The 22,917-nt window shown below is 42.9% G+C and overlaps 1 protein-coding gene across 23 annotated transcripts in view; it reads right to left on the bottom strand.

Moving 5' to 3' along the window:
• The window catches only part of LRRFIP1 (LRR binding FLII interacting protein 1), a 115,708-nt gene that overhangs the window by 53,601 nt on the left and 39,190 nt on the right, over positions 1 to 22,917 (bottom strand). For 12 of the 23 annotated variants that reach the window (XM_030016756.2, XM_030016757.2, XM_030016758.2 and 9 more), the window contains exons 2-4: positions 11,635 to 11,721; positions 4,203 to 4,220; positions 218 to 265 (exon numbers count right to left, since the gene is read on the bottom strand). In XM_030016756.2, the coding sequence (XP_029872616.1) occupies positions 218 to 265; positions 4,203 to 4,220; positions 11,635 to 11,721 (153 nt within the window). Of the gene's footprint in view, positions 1 to 217; positions 266 to 4,202; positions 4,221 to 11,634; positions 11,722 to 19,823; positions 19,952 to 22,917 lie in introns of those variants that run through there. The other 11 variants (XM_030016777.1, XM_030016768.2, XM_030016769.2 and 8 more) reach the window with 2 other exon arrangements.

Here is a 22,917-nt window from a genome sequence, read left to right as displayed (position 1 = left end):
TCTGTTAAAGGAGATGGCTCTAACCAAACCCATGCCAGTTTTAAGCTGATCAAAGCCACATTTCAGGTATTGATGCAGACTGCAAGAATGCTTGCGATGGGAGTGGAATTCACATTTCCAGTACATGAAAATACCTACTTTGTGGGATTTCAAACTCTATGAACTATACAAAACTTCAGCACGTAAAAGTTGTTTAGCTACGTTGACCAAGGCCTACCATCCATTGCTCGATGTCTCCCCATTTAGTATCCAGACCATAATATTTCTACAGACAGAAAAGGGAAAAAACAGAATTTAGATGAGAAAGGCAAACACAGAACATTTAGACATGCATTGCCAGGTTTTGGCCAAGCCACACAGCTCCACGCACACAAACATGCCAGGGAAAAGCCACACTGAGTGCCACCAGAGCCCTCTGCAGCATGTGCCCAGGAAAAGCTGCCCAGCAGGGGGAAAGGGGTCTTTGGGGTACAGCCGGGGTACTCGACAGCTTCTTCTTTCTCAGCAGTGCAAAAAAAAAAACAGTGCCGTGGGGACAGGAGCAAGGAGCATAATGAGTCTTGAATTCCTGACCCATTTAAGTCAAGACTCATTACAAGGGATCTGAATGCAGAACACTTTCAGGATGAAAAATGCTGTCAAATCATGTTTACCATATAGATTTGTCAAACTGGGAAGACAAGTTGCATACAATACAACTAATCTCTGTGCATTCTTATTCCCTGTATTCAGAACTCCCTAGAGCTCCTTTTCAGAGCCCAAGGCTTTTTCCCTACACTTCAACTATCTTGGCAGTGGTGGTATCACCAACAAGGATAAAAAATGACATGCTTCACCAATGCAGGCAAGACCGGAAAGCTCTGTGCATTTCAGTACCAAATGCCATGCATTTTCTTAGTAGACTGTCTCTCCTGAACCGTTTCTCAGTTCGTAATTTCTTTGCACAACATTGGGAACTTCCCAATGAACCTGTATTTCTACCAGACAGCAAATTGTCCAAAGATCCACAAGTTCAGCAGGATTTTTCCTCCCCAAACATGTGTTTCAAATCTAGTCTCAGGAAGTTTGCATTTATAATGGTGATCGTAACATTCTTGTGTGAAGAAAAATCACCAGCCTAAAGCACAGTAATTGGCAAATGGAAATACTGCTTAAGGAAGCATAATATATATTTTAGAAAAATTTAGATTTTGTGCTTTGAGGTTCATGTATTTGTGGAAAAAACAAGCCTGTACTTGCCTGCTTTCCTAGAGGCTTGAGGAGGCAGGAGTATCAATAGTCAAAACCTTAGGTAATGATCAAAAAAATCAGGAACCTGTTCTGTATTATACTCTGTGCTTAGCACTCGCTCAATGGTATTAATGTAATTTTACTTTCACCCTTAAAAACCTCATTCACTATTCATTAATAAACTAGAACAAACAGCTGACTGTTCTTTGATACTGTACCAGTTTATTCCCACTTCAGAGTTCTTCCTTGTTAAACAACAAAATTATTTTCAAGTTAAGGTCATCTTCATTTTCATCTCAACAGCTCTGGAGAGAAGAAAGTCTGTTATGAAGCAGAGTAGGCAGCAGGGCACTCAATTACACATCCTGGGTAGCCCAAACTGTACAAGGACCTTTAAATGCTGTCAGTTTGGAGGTCAAACTGGTAAAAGGCAGGAGCTCACAGCAATCCCATTTATTAGGACAAATATTAGAAAATAAGTTTTTAGGCCAGTAATTTGAAAACAGGAAATAAATTCACTGCATTGGAGATTTAAATAGTATGCAAACATCCCTCTGGAACAAGGAAAAGGGACAACAGTTCAACAAGCTCTTTAACCACATCCCTACTAGAACAGGGAAGTATTCCCCTCTGCTTTCCCTGCAGAGCATCTCAGTGTGTGCTCAAATACATCTAATACTCCTATACAATGCCTAGCCAAATCACACACAAGTCAAATTTCTCCCTTAAACTACATGAAATCAGAGTACATGACATGAACCGTTGTTTCTTCAAGCATTACACACTTCCTCACAAGTGCTCAGACTAGTTACTTCGAGGCAGAAGCATGACACATATAACAGCCTGTTACAAAATTAAGTTTTATGTACATCACATCCTGAAAATGACCTCTGAAAATTATATGAACTCCAGCTGGTCAGGATTGTGTACATGATCAGAACCTACAGATTATATGCTTTGTAGTAAGTCACGTCAGGTAAAGCCTTAGTAGAGGCTTTTTTTCCACTCTAAGAAATGTGTAACATTTTCTAACTCTAGAAATCAATTTTTTTTAAAAAAACCACACTATGAAAATGAAGAATCCTTTCTCACACATAGGAAGGATCCATAAACATGCTAATAATTTCTGTAAGGTCTGCTGCTTCCTTTTCCTAACCTCTGTTCTCCCTACTTTCTGACATAGGCTTCTGAATTTAGTTTTGCAAAAGGGAGATAAGGAAATATCCCTTAAGAGACTTGTTAAGTCTCACAGTCTTTTCCTCCACCATTTAAAATTACGTAGCTACACACTTAATATCCCCAAAAGAAAAATGTTAATGAATGTGATTGCCTTGAGACTATTTTTAATTTATAATATTTTAAACGGCAAACTGCACTGAACTGGCAGCATTTGAGGTCTCATGTATTTTGCCCCCTCAACCACTTCCCATTTCCTTCTCTATGTGGACTCTTCTGTTCTGCCCTGAGGGGCCTGGTTTGAATGGCCACATCCGCTTATCCATTCATTTGGGTTTTAGTTAGAGGCCTTTGCCAGACTCAAGTTCCCTTCTACCCTGAAAACTGATATTAGAATTAAATAATTAATGACGTTAATACCATTGAGAGAGAATTCCAGATCAGATTTGCTCACTAAGTGACAGTGAAACTGCTAGACTTGCAAACTCGCTACAGGATGTTGTGAGGCTAACCCACTTATCTTCTCATCCATATCAGGACACGAACAGTAAACAACCTCCTTGCCTCCCATGGGGCTGCGCTTGTACCAGAAGATTAAATTAGTTCCTATAAAGGAGACTGATAACAAGCCTGTTGATCCATGGGCAGATGTTAATTTGAGTCACTCAGTACATAGTCAACTCCACAAATAAAAACAAGCGTAACATGTATTTGTTGCCAAATTGATGGGGTCAGGATTAAATACCAGAGCACATGATTTGAGAAGCTATCTTCACATACATATGCACTTAAAGAGGAGAACAGCATTTCCAAGAAGCACACGCACTGCTAGGTCAAGCAAGTGAAACATGCAGTTAAGGCAGCTGGAGTGCCAGAACAAAAGCAAACAGGCTGTGGTTTTAGGAGACATTTATCATTCAGCAAGCAATAAAAATATCTCAGGAAAAAAAGAAATATTCAATAAGGTAGAAAATAGCAGGCTTGAAGAAACAGATGCTTTCTCCCTCCCTGTAAAATCACTTTGGAGCTATTTATCTTTCTAGGTACCACACAGTTCACATGCTGGAAGTATAGAACAGCCAAACATTGTAACACAAAACTCCAAACTCTCTGTTGTTACACAGCAAGCAACCTCAGTTAGGGCTATTATTATTATTATCATCTTTGCCATCATTTGGAACTATGAAAAGGAAATTGGGAGGAGTGAAGAGATCATGGCTTTAAACTGAGGTGAGAGAGGATTAAACAATATAAAAGCATTTATAATGCTTAGGTTACATTGGAAGAAAGGCCATACAGTTTATTTACCAAAAGATTATAAATTCAAACACAGCATCCCTGATTTCCTTCAGTGACTTTCTGCAAACAAAGTCATCTGAAAGTCATTCTTCCTGTTGACACCTGTTAAATGCTTGCCCAGCCTGAAAGATTTTCAGCGATACTCTTGGCCTTCAACACACAAATGTCTGTATAGTTCTTGGTGCCACATGGAGCCACCACACCTTCCTATGATGGCTGGTTTGCCAAATTACTCTTCTGCTTACTGCTTACTCTTTGCCAAACAGTCTGTAGGAAAAATTGTATTAAGTGCCTGACCAGACACATTTTACACGGGTCACCTTCCCCCACTCCCCTTTATTATACACCCCACAAGGCTAGGGGAGGGAAGGGGGGAATTGCATGGAAATACAAAGCCTGCTGTGCATCTTCCATTCATTAGAGGTTCTTCTGAAATGCTAGCAAGACTCATAACGTGGGAACACACGCAAACAAGAATGAAAGAGAGCAAACCCTACCTTCTGAACTTGATAGATCTAGGGAAAAAGGAAAAGGAAAGAAACAAGGAAACAAAAAGCTAGCATGAATGAATAAATAGCAATGCAATGTTCCATAGCTCATTCTATAAGGGGAAAAAAAATAATCATTTATACAGAATATACAGCAAAACACAAATACAAAAAAGTGCACATCAAAGCCCTGTAAAGTTAGGTAGAATGAAAGCGGTGTTTACATTCTAGGCATCCTGCATGTGCCCAGCTAAAATACAGCATTCCTGTTTTCATATCTGCTAGACTCTTGGAGGCACACGCAACATTTCCTCCCTAGACTTTGCATCGGACCAGAGCCTAACCCAGCCGTGAGCTAGGACCTCTCGATTTTCCTATCTCCCTCCTTCAAAGGAATGGATGCCCAAATATTCACCTGGGATGACAATTGTGCATCTACCATCACAATAAAAGCAATCAGCATTAACTGCAGGAAATCTATTGTTCTTTAAAAGACAAATTTTGTCCTTAACTAATTAGATAAGAATAGTTACAAAAGCATCAGTGCTATACATCTGTCACCTGTGTACAGCAGCATCAGCTTGTTAAAACTCCAAAAATTTCTTGCACATATACTGCCAGCATTGGAGGATCTCTGCAGGTTGCTGCTTCGGTTTTTAATGTTTCCACAGAGACTCACGCTATTTGCAGGCCCTAATAAATGCACTGCTGCCTCTGCAAAATTGTTCCGTAGTCTTGAACCATTTTAATAATACACAAAAGCTTTACAGCCACTCTGAACTTTGTTTAAGTGGAAAACTGCCCTTGACTGATCAGCTTTGTAAATCCATGTGAAAACAGAAAACATGTTTTTTCTTGCATCTCACCTAGCACTTCTAAAGCAAGAAACCCTTCTTGTTCAAAAACATCTAACCGGCTACACAAATCCAGAAGGAAATTGCAGCTTTATTCTCTCCACTTCTCTGCTGAACACCTAGCTTTGCATCTCTAGGAAATGCATCACAGCTCTGGCCTGAGAGCCCTCAGCAGCTGCCTTATGCTTATTTTCCTAGATAAGCACTGATGCTGAATAAACACCAACACCAGCCCTGTGCTCTATGAGTACAACCCGGGGGGGAACAGCACATTGCTCTGACTCCAATCCTTCAGCTGGTCAGCAGGCAGCACGGTAGTCAGTCTCTCGTATTCTGGAACGTTCAGCGTATCCCTGCCATCCACTGCTGTTCTGTGCCACCTCAGGTGAACCCAGATCCCAATGTTGGGAAGCAGAGTGTACTTCTTTCAATCCCTGCCCTCCTGATCAGATTCTCCTTCGTGATCATGACGGAGAACTGCAGAACCCAGCTTGATACCTCAGAAGCATTAATTCCTGTTCCTACAAGTGCAGGGGGGATAATTACACATTTAAAACTAGCATTCCCACACAACTAATCACCTCGCTTACCTTTTACTAGAAAACCCTGAAAAGGAAAATGAACTAAACCTTCCCACAGTTCCCAAGACTGCATATCGACTCCTATCTTTTGCTTCTCCGTTGCACAGGCAGAGTGCCTTTCATCCATACACAGAAGCCAAACACCACCATTTTAGATGTGGCAATTACCACGTAGCTGTTGAACCTTTAACTTTTCAATGCCATTGCTTCACCCACGCTTCAAGGCAATGCCATGGAAGTCTTAATTTTCAAACCCCAATGCTTCAGCCTTAGCATAGCAGGGATTCCCACTGAGTGCAAAGTAAGGCACACAAGAAGTCTTACGTCCAGGACCCAGATTGCAACGATATTGTTATTGCAAGATAACGAGGCCCTTGTTCAGGGCCAGACGCCGTGGAGAGCGATGGAGAAGGGCACAGGGACAAAGCCAAGTCCGTCACCATAACTGTTCCAGCGTTTTATAAAACCTGGAATTTTTTGGTCATCCCTTAGCTAACAGGCATTACAACAACTCTGCTCCAAAGTGACTGATCTCTATCAGTGTACTGTCCTCCTTAGATAGCATGTTACAGGAGAAAACAAACACTTTAAAACAATAATCTCTATTGCAGGTATGCCCCCCCCCCAAGCTTAACAGAGTCAATAGACATCTAAGCAGTCAAATACCTTAAATAGCACTTTCCTGTAATATGGTATACCAAAAAAGGAGGGGGGGGGGGGGGGGCGTTTTGTCCACAGCAGACTGCTTTCCTGGTTTCCTCATCTCATGAGGTTTTCCACAAAAACAGTTTTTCACAGAAACAACTTTAGAATGGGACAGAATAAGCCAGTGAAGCATGGTTAGATGGCAGCAGAAGGCAGAAATGCAGAATCTACTAAAAACACCTTCAACATTGTCCCTCTCCAAAAATTTTCCTCTGCATCTTCACACTGGTTGTAGAAGAAAGATACAGATTACCATCACAAACCTCCTGAATTTCTTCCCTGCATATGTAAGCAACAAGTTCTATAGTCAGTCTCTCCCCTCCCATTCAAGCCATGAGAATTCTGCTTTTCTCTAGTTCTTCCTGCACTGCCTGGGATTTTAAATGGCTTCAAACAATCCCAAATGCCAGCTGCACCATGGGACTGGCTGACTCAGATCAGACTTGCAGGCACCAAATCCTAGCAAGGGAAGAAGGGGCCCAAGTCACAGTCAACAGGATGGGAGAGCAGATCAAGAGCATTTGCAAGTCCTTTCCCCACATTAACTTGACTTTAGTACATTTACTGAATTTACTACATGCTCAAGTAACTGACATGGAAAAAAGAAACCCACAACAGACAGTACTGGTAACATATTTTATTCCAAAGATATATGAATCCAAAGGAGGAAAAGTATGTGCAAATGAGTATGCTGGTAAAGAACAAATTTACAAAATAGCAAAGGCAAGTTTTGTGCTATGCCCTTAAAGTGAGAGCTGAAGATGAAGCTAGGAGACAAGCACAATGCACTTGCCTTGAACTAGAAGTACAGGCTCATCTGCTGTGTGAACTGGCAAGGACGAATCTTATCCTGCAGATGAAGAGTGGGAGGAGATCATTCTCTTTTCACTTCAGGCACTAATATCAGCTTAAATTGTGGTCTCCAAGTGTCAGTCCTCGAAGAGACATTTAAAGTCTTGCCAGCAGAACACACAGAAGGTACTCCTACATAAAACGTTCTTTACAATTAGCCCTAATGCTGCAGCTTTTATGTGTCTTGAAACATTAGTGTTAAATATTTCTTGGAAAAAAAAAGCTTTAACATATCTTACACCAAGCTTCTAAGAAAAAAAAAAACCACAACACAAAAAAAAAAAATTCTTCTCTCCATTTTACCTGGTAGCTCCACAAGAATTAATAATTTGTTACTCAGAAAAACTGAGCTGACAACTCCTGATTCGCTCTTCTGTGTGAATTAAAAATAATTATCTCTATGCACAACAAGCATCTGTCTCATTACCAAACACAACTCTACAGTACAAGCCAAACGGACTGGCCTTAGACTCTGAACTGTAAACCAAATGTTTAAAGACCATGGCAGCATGGTATGGTAAAAAACACAGGACCCATTGCTGCTATGACTCCCACCAGCTGGGTGAGTCCCAGTGGTATGGATACAGGCAAGGGAGCAAGTACCATCTATTATAATCATCCTTTCAGCTTAGAACATGCATTGGCACTGCCTCGCATGAGAGCTCTCCTGTACTGACTTACTATGCATGGAAGCATACCAGAAAACCTACCGTAACCTCCAGATTAATTATTTACATCTCTGGTGCATAACAACAACAAAGCAGCACAGAATAAGAAGTCAGAAACATTCAAGCAGTTATGTTTATTAGATCTGTGCCTTTCTTAGAGCCTCATGACCAGGAACCCATTCTCTACTAAATATATAAATATATATACATATATGTGATTCAAGAGTGATCACTACCCTTATCTTCATAAATTAGCATGTATCAGATATTGATTCTTGTGCTCATTTTCTTTCTTCAGCTTCAGAAAACACTTTTCATTTACCTACCTAGTTTATACTTTCCTGTTAAACTTGTAGTCATGCTTCTTCCTTACCTTCCTCTCCTTGGAAGGAAAAAAAAAAAAAACCAAAAAAAACACAAACCAACCCCTACACCAAAACACTGGCACACTTATTCTTCTTTCTGCTGTCAGGCATGAGGTGATGCCAGGTGATGTGTCGGTACTGCCTCTGGAACACACCTGCAATCCTACCCCACCACAGCGAACGGCAGCAGCCTTCCACAGTAACTTTCCCACATCTCACACTGCATTTCAGAGCGTTTTCTTCCAAAAGCCCATCTATTTCTGCTATATAATTTCTGCAGCTACTGTTCTACTACAGCAGTATATTGCTTCACGTTAAGTTTCCAGAAGAACTGTTAGTCACCTTGTATTTCAAACCAAGTTTACTAAAGCTATCCCTCTGAGCACACAAACCACGAGATGAATAGCACCGACCACTGGCAAGAGGTACTGCAGCCTGAGCAAGAGCTGAGCCCACACCTGCAGCAAGCATGCTCACCATCATCTAAAAGCCAAGCTGTCTGCCACAAGCTTCTCATTGTACACTCCTTTCAAAAGGAAAGGAGCTTATCAATAGTGTGGCTGATGAAGAATACAATTTTAAATTTCCAAAATAATAGACTATGCAGCAATTTCTGTTGTCAATTATACATTTTACATTAAATAATTCCTGCCAAAAGAAGAGCTAGGTATGATACCGTGTAGTCTTCACCATTTACCTATGAGCTTTACTACACAGTTGACTAATCTTTGGTGCACTCTTCACATATGCTAGCCAAGAGTACCAGCACAGGCCATTTCAATAGCCTTCTAATGAATTTGCTGCTCATTTTACCTACAGAAGCATTCCTAAGAGAACAAAAATCTCAGACACCTGGTGCTTTTGCATTGATATTTCTTTTGTAATGGCAAGCAGAACATTAGCTAAATCACATATGTAGACTTATGATGCAAAAGTCACCCAATTATTTTAAAATGAGGAAAATGAAGCACGAGATTAAGAAATGTCATTAATACTAGATGGTGGGCAGGAGAAGAGCCAATTTCTAGTCCAAATCCAAATCATTAGAACACCCTACTTCATTGCCAGCAAGAGATATACTGCCATGGTTATAGCTTGTAATAGTAGCATCTGGAAACTTTTAACCCAGACCAACAATGTAAATATATTCTCAAGTAAGCCATGCTCCACAAGAAGCCTGTCAGGGCATGTACACTGCTTTAAGCATGAACAAGTACACACACATGCAATAAATTTATTTATTGCTTTTTAACTCCCATAACTGGCTCTAAAAAGCCTTCTGAACTAGTAACACAAGTGCTTTAAGTTCTGGTTATTCAACATGGCAGTAGTGGGAATGTGCTATTTACTTCTCTGAGAAGTTTGCAAAGGAAAACGAAGCTGGCAGACAACAAGCTGTACGGACACCAGTATCACAGTACATTCTCCTCCATGGAAGGGGTAGTTGCCAAACTCTTGTGTTGATCGCTGCTTGGGATTTTCTGTATTTACGTTTTCTTTTATTACATCTGCAAGATACTTGTGGCAACGAAAAACTTCCTGCAGCCATCCTTACTAACTCTACCTTGCATCTGGGGCCTGAGATTAAGCTATTTGAAAAAAGTTACAGAATATCCAAGTTCGCAAAATATTAAATAAAAGTGTAGTCACATTACGTCATTTATGCCAGTGAATTACAAAACAGATTGTAGTGGATATCTGGCTTAGCTTTCACTGAATTTGGTGTTTGACAGTGACATCCTGTACTATTCAATTTCTACCTATACAAAGAAGTTTTCACAGATTTTTCAGATCACTAGCTCTTCAGTTATTAACTACAGGAGCACACACACAAGCTTTAGTTTTCACACCAAAATTTCAATTTACTAGGACACCCTTTGCAGCATGAGCTTTTAATCTTCACAGGGGTCATCGGCTCCATTAAAGTTATCTGCAAATTAGATGCTAACACCACTGACACCCATATTTACTTTGCTGCCCAAACAAAACACCTAGTGGTTGTTTACCACAGATGTTCCAAAGGCTGCTCAGCAAGTCCCATCACTCAGGCTGTAGGCACAGCAGGCAGCTTGACAGTACCAATGCTTATCTGCAGTCCAGTCCTTCTGATTGCAGTCCAGGTTGCAAGAAACATCCTTCAAAAAGCAACTGTAGCAGAAAAAGGTTCCTCTCTGCCATAAGCCCTGTGCTTGCAGCAATGCTTCCCCGCAGCTCTTACTCCTGGTGTGTTTGCAGGTACATCTAACCCTGCTGTGGCTACAGAGTGCTAAGACACATCCAGACGTGCCTCAACTAGACGAGACGCTCCAGCCCAAAGCTGAGCCTGGGCAAACTGCCCAGGTGCTTCTTTTGCAGGCTGATTACTGCAGCCTGCACCAACACTAGTCTGCTATCACATCCCAATTCACTGTTTAAAAGCTAAGCTGAATCCTTCTCTGCACCCTAAAGCACAGATGTACGTTTATTCTTACTACGTATTCCCACACCCTGCCCCCAAACTCCTTACTTCATCCCTTTCCTTCAAAATCTATTTGAAAAAAATTAAATTACTATCACTGTTGGCCTTGTTACATCTACTGTGCTGTTTCATTAAATGCACATTAACAAATACAAGTTTTAAGCCCTTCTGGGTTAGTCCACCTATGCCAACCCATGCTTGTAGCCCCATTCTAATAGTGCTAGTTCAGCTTCTAGAGCTTCAAAACAAATGCTGCTCTCAGTTTCCTGGAGTGGAGTGACATTTAGCACAGCTCCTACTTGTCAAACACAGCGGGAGCAGAACAAGCCTTTTTTCGTCTTTAAGATCATTCCTACACTGGAAGCCCATGATCTCCCACACACTGACATGTAGAGGCACAGTAACTTTGCTGATGGTATAAACCAACTAGCTCTTCCAGAATTTGGGAGAGACTACACCAGGCATTTAATCCAAACACTTTGGAGACGGTAATGTTTTGCCAAGTTCAGTTTCTACCATTACTTCTGCCAACAGCAGACCATCATTTTTACAAAACGGTGGAGACCACAATGCCAGCTTCATAGCAATTAAGCAAAACAACTTACAAGTGGAGTTATACAACGGCCAAGAGTCTTCCATATTCATTAGATTTTTACTGAAGTGATAAGAATCCACCCTCCCAATGCACACACAAACAAGCTGCGTACTTCAAAGTTTAATATTAAACAATGATTACCAACTAACCACCAGTATTTTCTGTGAATAATTATACCAGCTTCACCAAGATAAAATTCTTGCCACAATCCGTATTTTTTCCAGGCTATTTTATTTGCTATTCAATATTAGCTCCACACAGACTATTAATGTTTCAACAAAATATAGATTAACTCTTTGTTCCACAATCTCAGATTATATTCAGGAAAGGTGATCAAAACACCCCCCAAAGCCTTGACCATACCTCCTTCTGCTGCCTCTCCAGTTCCTTCATTCGGATCTCCCGTGCCTCTGCCCGTGCCGCTCGCTTTGCTGCGAGTCTTGCTTCAGCCTGCAAACGGGAACACAGTAATGAAACAAAAGCTGGACAATTCAACGTGAAACACACTTGTTAAGCAGGGCATGAAATAAGGAGACTTGACTCAGCAGGACTGTAAACACACCTGTAGGAGTTAATTCTCTATTGCAAGTAATGGCCCTGCCTTCCATAACTTGTTATGCTTCACAGGCAGGTAATACACCCTCGTGTAGGCACTACCCTCGGTTAGCAGTTGTGTTTACAAGTGCTTTGCGTTTCTTTAATTACTATTTGTGTAGACAGAGAGGAAGCAGTGAGATTTATTTAAGAAAGGTGGGTTTTTCTCTTTCTTTTTTTTTTCCTGCGGTGCAGATTATTTTTTATTGATGAATTAATTTGACCAACAGCAAACACATTACGTGCCATTTTTCCTAACCACTGACATTGCGCACACATACATGGGCACAGCAGTTAGGTAAACACTGCTGTTCAGCATGACTATGCACAACTAAGGCTGAAATGATGGAGGCTAGGGAGTAAGGAACCTGAGAAAATGCACTAACTCAAAGTCTCCAGACGTCCGTATTCAAGTCCAAACCTCTCTGGAGTGGAAATCTGCCAACAGGTCTCTTGGGAGATCTACAGTGCTTCCTCATTTCAGCCCAATTGGAAGTGGTGGAGCATGCTATACAGTAACATTTTTAATATTCTGCTTTTAATCCCAGGCAAAGCCAGGTAGTCTTACTGAGAAAAATGTAAAATTAGCTTAGGCTTGGTACAGCATGACTGCGAGCAGTTTACCCAGCGTAATTCAGAATAGCTCAGCAAGGAGCAAAAGGCATCGTTCAGCTAGCCGCCCTGGTGTTACACCCAACTCCTCTGCTTCCGAAACCTTTCACTGTAAGCACAGCACCCAATTTAACAGGAAAAACTGCAATAATATCAAGGTTAAGCATACAGAAGATGAAAATGCCAGTGCTTTCACTAGCACTTCTAAACAGAAGGAAAACCAGAAAAAAGAAAGGTGTAATTTCTTTTTCCTTTTGTAATTATATTCACCACTCAAACTTGTAGAAAAGGGCCACGACCTTCAAGAACACAAAACAAAACACAGAAAAAAGCCAAAAAACTAGTAAGTTGGCTGAAACTTTCAGCTAACAGAAATGGGCTATTGAAAACCAAGCACAAGCTGGTGCATGCGAGGACTAGGAGCCTTGCAGTGCTGTAGATCTTAAATCCTCACCAACGATAACAGAATCTGAAATATACAGTCACTAGGCCAAAATTTATGTTCACATCACCCACCTTCTACAAAACCCCACCACAAGCAGCCCCAATCCCTAAATACCACCATTGTTCAGTTATTGACATTTTCCCCCATTTTACTGCGGTGCCCCTAGACTCGAACTGGTAGGCAGGCAGATTCCTTTTGACAACTCTTGCAGCTCCCTGTTGTGCCAATACAATCTATTTAAATGAACAGAGTTTCTAATTCTTGCAACACAGACAACTTCAACCTGAAAAACTACTTGTAACAACAGAAAAACCTTCTCAGAGGGTAAAAATGCCCATGGCAGAAAGAGCAAAGGGTTGGTTTTGCACAGAGCACTGCTCTCTTTTCAGTTCATTGTTTGAATTTTGAGGTAACTGGCTCTGCTGTGGACAGAAACTGCAAAACGCATGCATGCTCTTGTACCTAGAGCAGACCTCCATGCTTGCACCCAAAAACCATCCCCTCTCATCATTGCAGGGCGCCGTTACTTACAGAGCCAAGGGATGGCAGGCTCCAGGGTGTAGGCATGTTTTACCGCAAGCGTTTTCAAGGGACCATGGCTTCAAGAGCACTTACCAACCTGAAGCAGTTTGTCCAAAAAACAAACAAAAAAAACCCCACAGCCCTGCCACTGGGCAAATACTAGGCGAAATCCCTGCCAGGCAGTGTTATGATTTACCTGCAATGTTTGAAATCATTTATGCCACCCACTATATAAATGTGCTCTAAGATGTATGCTAAAGGTAAGAAATCACAGTACTGGAAACAAGTATGATACTGACTTGACATGATCCATTTCTGTTTATCTGAAAATAAATTGCACTACCTCAAGAAGCACTACTTTTAAGTCTACCCCACAATCAGTACCACTGTAAATACAGGACAGTGTCAGAGACAAGGACACTCCGGGCTATTCTTCACAAGACACTGCCAAGTGATTCATGCGATACCAGGTAAGAACCACCACCTTTAGCCAGTAACTGTTCAAACACAACATGCATGTAACCCAAGGAAGGGGTACTGCTCTGAGGACTCCAGCTCACTAATGATTTTTTGGGGAGAGAGGGAACAGGAGATGCAGCTTTCAGCAAAACCTTTGACTCCTTACGGTTTAGAGATGCGTTCCCTCATCCTGACACGCAGACTGTAAGAAGTCTTAAGAAAGAGCACAAAAATGAAAGCAAACAAACTTAACTCTGTACATACATTTAAAAATTGCACCTGATCTGGGTGAAGAACAACATCAGTGCAAACAATTAGCTGTATTTTTCCTATATGGAAAACAAAGGACCTTAAAGTCTCATAAGCAAATACACAAAACAGTACAGAACTGTCTATCTTAACTTCCCACCTCCCAGAAAAAGACAGAAACAAGATTATTTTGATGTGAAAATTACTGTAGATACTGTCCTTACGAATTTCACTAACGACCTGAGCTTTCACGTTACAAAAACTCTATGCCTGTATGTAAAATTCAGATGTTATGCTGAACACACACGTATAAGTATTTCCCCTTCTGTTTTCCTCGTATGATTAGGGCCAAATGATTTACATGCTTGCTAGCTAAGTTGCAGAATTACATATTATCCAGAAGTGAGCACAATATACAAAGAAATTAAGCAACTTGAAAACTGGAAGAGAAAAAAAAGTTTAGCAAGTTATTCTAAGGCCTCACTGAGAACAAGGCTCGCCAGTTCCCTAGATACCAACTGCAGCAAGTTAGATGAATTTTACTTTGTGTAACATCCTAGTAAATGATAGAGTACACAGATACATTTCATTTCTAAGTGCCAATCCATGAGGTATCTCTAATTTATTCTATTTCAGCTCCTCCACCTCCTCATGCAAAGCCAATTTGCAAACTTTAAGACATGCAAGAGTAAAAATGCATTTTCACTTAGCATCTTTGACTAACAATAGCTTACATCTGGAACAAGCATTATTTTTTATTCATGAACTTTTTCTTTCCATGGCCACATGGCTCTTCAGCATTAAGTATCTTTCAATACAAACAAGAGAAACAATATATTCTGGATCATTTTAAATAACCTTTAAACATTTTTTTTTAACGTATCAAATTCTGCCATTAGCACATACCCTACTGGTACCTTTGCAACAAGTCAACACAATGTTATTCCATCCAGAACACTTGTATTTTAAAGCAACTCATTTTTATCACATCAAGACAAAGTAGTACAGAATTGTTCAGGCTGGAAGAGACCTCGGGAGGCTTCCAGTCCACCCTCCTACTCAAAGCAGGGTCAGTATCAAATTCAGACCGTGTTGCTCAGGACTTTGTCCAGTTGGCTCTGGGAAACCTCCAAGGATGGTGGCTCCACAGCCTTTCCGGGCTCCTGCTTCAATGCCTGACCATCCTCACAGTGAATATTTCCACCCCCGACCCCCCCTCCTGCCGCGTCACATCAGAACCTGCTCTCTTTCAATTTAAAACCCACTGTCTCATCCTCCTGCCACACACCCCCATGAAAAGCCTGGCTCTTGGCTTCTTAGTAACCTTCAGCCTGTATGTCAGAAGGCTGCTGCTGGTTCCTACCTTAAGGTCTGGTATTCTGCATCAAATACTGTAAAGTAAACTGGCTGATGATTACACAGTTATTTTCATTGTGGTTCCTGACAAAAACACCAGCTCATTCGTGCTGGACAAAGGCAGTTTGTAAGAAACAGGCCATCCTTCCCTAAAGGGTTTTCAAATCCACAGTAAAATGAGACTACAGGTGACAAGAAATATGCAAGGAGAAAAAATTCTCAGTGCAATGATGCGATCAATATGACAAGCAATGGCCTCTGACGGGATCAGTGATAAGAATAGCACTGAGATAATGATTAAGCATGAACCAAACACTTCTATCAAATAAAATTTACTTCACTTCCTTGGGTAAGGCTGGTTAAGAGAGACTTAACATGCTTTTACTTGTCATCCATCTCCCTTCGGCACTTTAAGAAAACAGGACCCCTGGAGTCTGTGGAAGGGTAAGTCAGAGCTCCCGAACACCCAGGAAAGTCCTCACCTGACAAAAAGCAAACCCAGTTCCCCAGCTACACAAGTCCAATATCCTATCACAGTTTTCCAAACCCTACTCATCTGAGGCTACACTTGAGCCTTCGGAAGGTGTTTTCCAACACGACAGAACTGTATTATGCTATAATCAGGCTGGTCATTAAATGATCAACCTGTGCCCATCATAACCCCCCTTCTACCATCCTTTAATTGATAATTCCCTAACCTGAATGATCGTTTTTGACATTCCATAGGTGGCACTAGTGACAAACCTGGCATCGCTCATGAGCTCAGAGGAAGTAAATCAATCAGGGCAGGGATGAGTCCACACCTAACACTTACTGTGTATGATTTTATCCAAGTCAAACCAGAAGTCTAGTAGCAACCCTAAGGCCCAGCAAATTCTCCAGCAAGTGTGGGAGGCAAACAGGAACTATTACCTACAGATTTTCCTGTGCAGAAGCATAGCTCGGCTACTGACAGGAGTAGCTACCCCAACAGCAAGCCACATGGCATGGACCTTCATAACACGACCTCCACTGTCATCTACAGACTTTTAGAGTAATACATAAGAGTGTCAGATTTAGTACGGATCTCTTCCTCAAAAGCAGGGGCATGACTAAACTCGTCTGTCAAACCACACTCTTTGAAAGTCTTGGACTCTATTTTCATATTAATAGTTCTGTGCTATAAATACCTTTATTTCTTGCATACCCTGCAAACAGCAACTTTAACTTCACATTTCTCTCTCTGGGCTGACTAAACCAAAACAGGCTTTGGCTGGATCACTTTGGCCTTCATTCAGCCCAAGCACTCATCATGAGCCCAGACCCAAGTCACCTCTAAGGGCAGTAGCAGAGACAGACACTGTAGCCTGCAAGAGACACAGCTGAACATCATGAAACCACCAATAAGTTCATACAGATTTCTGACACTCAGACTACAAAAGCTAAAATGAAAGTCTCAAGGCTGCCAGCACAAATAACTATTCAACGGATTCAAGACAAAAAAAAATAAAAAAAATCACTGAGATTGAAAGAAGTAAGCTTAAAATCATCTAAAATTCACTAGTGACTCAGTGAGCAAGACAGGCCTCAATCAAAAGTGACAGATCGCTGGCAAAAACAGAAGAATAAAAACATGAAGCCTAATTGCACTCATTACAAAGCTTTTGTAACTTCCCTTTTATGAAGTATTGCTCATCTGACAAGGAGAACTGGCAGCTTCAACCGTACTGTGCACGTCATACAAAAAAAAAAAAAAAAAAAAACACCACCAAACCAAACCTCCTAAGGGGCTTCAGTAAAGCCCCATGAGCAAAACAAGAGGAGATGGCAACCACGCTGCCGAGATGAACACGGAAATGCACACCAGCTGAAAAATAATCACTTTCATTTATGTAACTCGCTCAAATACTACAACTATACATCCTGCATTTTTGCCTTTTTATTGCAGTTGCCCAGAATGATTCATAGCCACTAAGCCCCAAAACAAGTGTACTGTTGCACTGCAAAATGCCCATTGCTTCTGTCGGTCCACTTGGCTCAGCACTCAACACCCCTGCTTAATGGTCACTTTAGTTTTAAAATAAAAATCCAGTCCTGTGCAGCAGCAGATGTTTACCCTGCCTTAAGGAGTTCAGTATGTCTAGCTCTGAACAGGATAAAATTAAGCAGGTTGTAACCTGGTTCACTACTGAAGTACAACTGCATCTGAAAAAAAGCCAAACCAGCTATTTGGTATCAGCTGGAAAGGGTAAGAAGCATCTTCTGCTGTCTGCAGCATGAGGCAGTGGGGAGAAGTGGGAGTATGAGATCTGCAACTGCTGAGAAGTTACCCACACACACACCCTTTTTAAATACCACTCCGCAAGATGAGGTGAGATCTGGGTTGCACCCATAGCCAGCGCTGCCAGGGCCAATGTATAATGCACAATGGTTACGGAAGCGACGGCTTCCGGGCCCCGAGCGCAGCGTCAGGGAAGCTGCACATTCATTATCATTTTGATGAAAGAATTATTTAGGTGACTTGGTTAGGTAGAGGCTAATGACACACATCCTGAAGGTGTGCATTCTCAGAGCTTTTCCCTTATGAAAAGTCCAAGAGTTCATTGTTTGACTGGAAGTGCCAAGAAACAGCCAACAAAGACAGGAAATTATGCTGCTTTTTTCAGCAGTGAAAAATGACTATGTTGACTTGCCACATAGCTACGTACATACGAGTTTTCCATCTATACAAAGCACCCCTTAATTCCAATGTACTCAAAATTATCTGCTTCTTCTAAGACTAGTAATCAAAGTTAGCATCGTATTTTTTGTGGAGGACTGACACGTTTGCCACGTTTGCCAGCACCAAACCGTACCCAGAAAGCTCTCTGATCCCACTATTGGAGAAACTTTAAAGCACAAGTCTGCCCGACTAAATTACACCTGCTCACTGTATGCAACTACTATTATGTACTTCTGCAATATCTATTCTCAGGCCAATTTAGACTTTTTGCCAACATGCTTAAGATACAGCCAGCAAGTCGGGGCAAACATAATTTTTCATGACCGATGCCATCCCATTCCAGTACTCTGTGTGTGAAGGCTTTCCCTCAAATGTTATACAACTGTTCACTCTATTTACTTAAGTCATACACTTCACCAGACAAAAGAAGTCTGATACGGTTTGTTGTACTTCTAAAGAATTTAAAGTCTATTTAGACAAGCAGCATCTGATTTGAAATACTCCTGTAACATAGCTGACCAACATAGCTATCAGGTAAAACTAGTGCTAACCCATGGCACTGTTTTTCCCATTTCCACTTGACTAACAAGTGACCTAAACAGTGAGTTCTGGGAGCTCACCGTGAGTTATCACGCGCTCCTTAGCATCGAAACAAGAGCATCTATAAATGACTTCTGTGCTTAGAGGTCAAACCAGCATATTTACCTGACGTTTTTTGCATCTGAGTTATAAATATAAACATATTTTGTACCACTTACTCATATGACAATGAGCCTATGAATCACGCAGGGCTCGGTCAGTCCACATCCTGCTTAACTCTTCACCTTTCTCTTAAATGCAAATTAGAATTAAAAGGCAGCATGTTCATGAACCTTAGCCTACACATAAACATACGGATTCCCTTCTAATACCCAGGTACCGGTGTTGCTGGTTAGACAGACAGGCCCATTATGGGCTTGTCTAACACCCCCTCTCCCGTTCATACAGTGACAGTGGTGAACCGGAGTGACAGTTTATGTCAACAGATGACTAATTCATCCATTAACATTTCATGGTCACAGGGGGCTGTTCTGAAACTTTATTTAGAAAACGTTTAACAGGTTCAGTTGGCATATATCTGCTCCCACAACAACCTGAGCAGTAAGTAGCTTACGTTTTAGTCTCTGATTTTTAAAAGAGAGCCTTAGAAAATTCCATGCATTGGAAAGCATTAGCTACCTCCTGCAGCTGCCAGCAGCAGCTCACTAGCACTCACCTCTGCGGAGCTGCTGTGAATGACACGCCGTGCCCAAAAGGACACTTAAATTCCGAGTCGTGCCACAGCCCCGCGACCCCCGCACGCTCTCCAAAGCCCCCGGATCACGCCGCCTGAGCTCAGCCAGCCAGGGCACAGGCAGGGGGGATGCCTGCAGGACGGAGGGCAGGCGCGCAGCCGAGCTCAGCGGTTTGACAGCCGTGCAAGGGCGCGCAGGGGGCCGGCCCCGCCACCACGTGGAGCGCCGGGCCGCGCGGCCCGCTCTCCCTGCTGGGGCCAAAGCCCCGATGCCCGCTTCCCGCGGACTCCCCCCGACGCGGGTCGGGGTGGGTACAAGCGTCCCCGCCGCCTCGCCTTACCTGCTGCCGGGCGGCCGGGCTGAGGCAGTCGGCCGCCGCATCCTCCATGGCTCCGGCCCCTCCTTCCCGCCGCCGCTCCGCGCTGCCGGAAGCCGCCCGGCTCGGCTCGGCTCGGCCCGGCCCGGCCCGGCTCGGCCCCGGGGGCGGAGCGCTGCCGGGGCCGGCCCGGGGGGAGGCCGCCCCCTGCTCGGTGCTCCCCGCGGCCGGCTGCGAGGGACCTGCGCCCAGGTTCAGGGGGTCTCGGCGGCGGAAGGCAGGGCGCTTGGTGCTCCGCCTTCAGTTACCGGCACGCTCGCCGCTGCTCCCACCGGTTGTTATTCTAACGTCCCCACCGGACCCGTGCAACAAGCTTCCCTGAAGCAGTTCCGAGAATGGTTTCAAAGCTCGTAACCTCCTTTTTGTGCTCGAGGAAGGTAAACACCCCCAGCAACAACCGGCCAACTCCCTGCTCAGGGTACGTCCGCCCTCCGGGCTGCATATCCGAGCTGCTTCTCTGGAAGATAACATTCAGAAGCACTTGCACAGGTGCTTATAAATATATATTCACGCCAGCCAGCATTTGCATTGCAGAAATAAACCACGTAACTGTTCTTAATTTGCTGTAATTATACCAGTATGGTGTGTTGGGTTGTGTACGGCTGAGCTTAAAACGGATGATCAACGCTGGATATGCTGGGGTTGTTTTATTCTTTAAGAAATAGTATTACACTCAAAGCAAGAAAAAAAAAAAAAAAGGAGTAAAAGAAGAGGCCGGGGGGGGGGGGGGAAGGCATCTAATTGCGGTCTGAGAGTACTGCAGAACAGCAATCAGGAATAGTGGCTGGACAAAAAAAAAGGGGGGGGGGCGGGCATTCTGCATTTCAAAAGGTCTCTTGTGATGAGCTGGATGAGGCTAAAACACACCAAAGGAAAAATCAAAATTATTAGAGGACACAAGTGTTTTTGAATGGCACTAAATGGGACAATACCCCAAGAACAATTCAAAGCACAGTCAGAGCAGAAATCTTGCCTCCACGGAAATTAGTGCTGTCTCCCGATTCCACCCGATTTCACCCAAACCACCTCTTGATTCCCCCCCGATTTCATCCTCGCAGAGACAAGAGGGCAGGGAGGAAACCACCAGGGCCGGGAGAATTAACCGGAGCTTAAAGCAGCTCATTTGATCCATTGCAATTTTGCAGCGGCAACAATAGAACACACGGAGAGTCATCTCTTCCTGGCACCGGATTTTCTCCGGTTGCAGAGACAAGCAAAACCAGGTTGCTCCTTAGCAACTAAACCCTGCGCTCGCTCTCCTGCCCGCTCAGCCGGCGAAGGTTGGGGAGCCCTGCGAAACCTCCACCCAGCAGCTGAGCTCAGTTTTTCCATGAGCTGCCAAGCCCGGTACGGAGAATCCGGTTTTTCACGCTGGCAGAGCACACGCTACCATGCTGCTGACAGTATTTTAGCTAATTTGGAAGTGCTGGCACTATTTGACATTTGGGGGCAATACTTCAATTAGATTCATTGACAGCCCCCAGGACCCCAGCCGTGCCCCACTGTCCCTGGAAAGGCCAGACATGCTTCCTTTAAATAAAAGGCATTAGGGATGTCTAGCTTGCACCCTGGCCCTGGGAGAAACCCTGCTTAAGTGAGGGGAAGCTTTGCATTTGTAAAACAGACTGTGGTTCTATGTAAGTCATAGAATCACAGAATGGTTTGGAAGGGACCTTCAGAGATCATCTAGTTCCAACCCCCCCGCCATGGGCAGGGACACCTTCCACCAGACCAGGTTGCTCAAAGCCCCATCCAACTGAGCTTAAACACCTCCAACGATGGGGCATCCGCACCGTCTGTGGGCAACCTGTTCCAGTGTCTCACCACCCTTATTGTAAAAAATTTCTTCATTATATCTAATCTTGATCTCCCCTCTTTCAGTTTAAAACCCCCTGTCCTATCCCTACAGGCCCTGGTAACAAGTCTCCATCATTCCTATAAGCCCCCTTTAAGTACTCAAAGGCTGCAATAAGGTCTCCAGAGTCTCCATCTTTCATTAAACTCCAAAACCACCTGTTGAGCCTACAAGTTATTTTTTCCTTCATTACAGGGTAAAGGACCCAACTTTGTTTTAAAAAAATAAATCTGAACTGTCTTAAATCCACTTCAATGTGTGTATGAAAATAAAGAAATTCATAGATATAGAAATAATATATATTCCTGTGAAGCAGGAACATAATCGCATGCCTCAAAGGTATTGGTTTTTTCATTAGAAAAAGTCAGGCTTAAGGTACTCTGAAAGTTGGTAATTGGAGATTCAATGATGCACTATAGCCTTGTGTTAAGTTTCTCCTTGCTAAACCTGCTAGCTGGAGGGTATGACAGGTATGCCTGCACAGCAAAATATGCGAAATGAAAGGGAAAAGGGAAGCCCGTCAATATAGTCTGCCCAGCACACTTCATGGGCAGTCAACATTCAGTACAGAGGAGACATCTGTAATTTAAATCTATGTTTAATGGACACCCATTTCATCCCCTGGTATGGCTTATACTGAAATCAGAGACCAGGCCAATGTAACACGACCAGGAAACACTCTCCTATTCAGGTGGTGTAACATACAGCCCTAAGCTCGTTATTTAAGGCTGATAAAGTTCCTAGTCTGCTACGTTATCTCTTATCCCCGGTCAGCAAGAGCAATGAACAACAGAAATCTACAGTAACTGAAGGAAGAGCCTGGCATGCCCTGCAGCCGTGCTTTCTGCCCCAGCTGGCTGGCTTGCCTGGAGAGGAACCTTGAGCCTTCAGGCTGGCAACCCCTCTGCTCTGTCCTGCAATGCCGAGCAAGTCTGTCTTTTGTGAACGGCCCTGAGTCCAAGAGAAGCTATGCCCTACTTCCCAGAGACTGCTCAGCTTTTAATTTGGGTACAGAAAACAGTATCAAGCATTGCAGAAATCCACAAAGCGTAACCAGCTATGAAGGCAGCATTTCTGGGCTATGGCAGCTCACCCCAAGGTAGCAAGGGGCCAGGCACTGAAGTTAATTCTTCAGGAAAAACATGTCTTGCCTTATATGTAAAAGTTTTAACAGAGAAGGGAAGGAAAGGAGAGTGATGTTAA

The sequence above is a fragment of the Aquila chrysaetos genome, chromosome 6, assembly GCF_900496995.4.
Source record: "Aquila chrysaetos chrysaetos chromosome 6, bAquChr1.4, whole genome shotgun sequence".
Classification (NCBI taxonomy): Eukaryota; Metazoa; Chordata; class Aves; order Accipitriformes; family Accipitridae; genus Aquila; species Aquila chrysaetos.
This window is presented reverse-complemented; position numbering and strand designations above follow the sequence as displayed.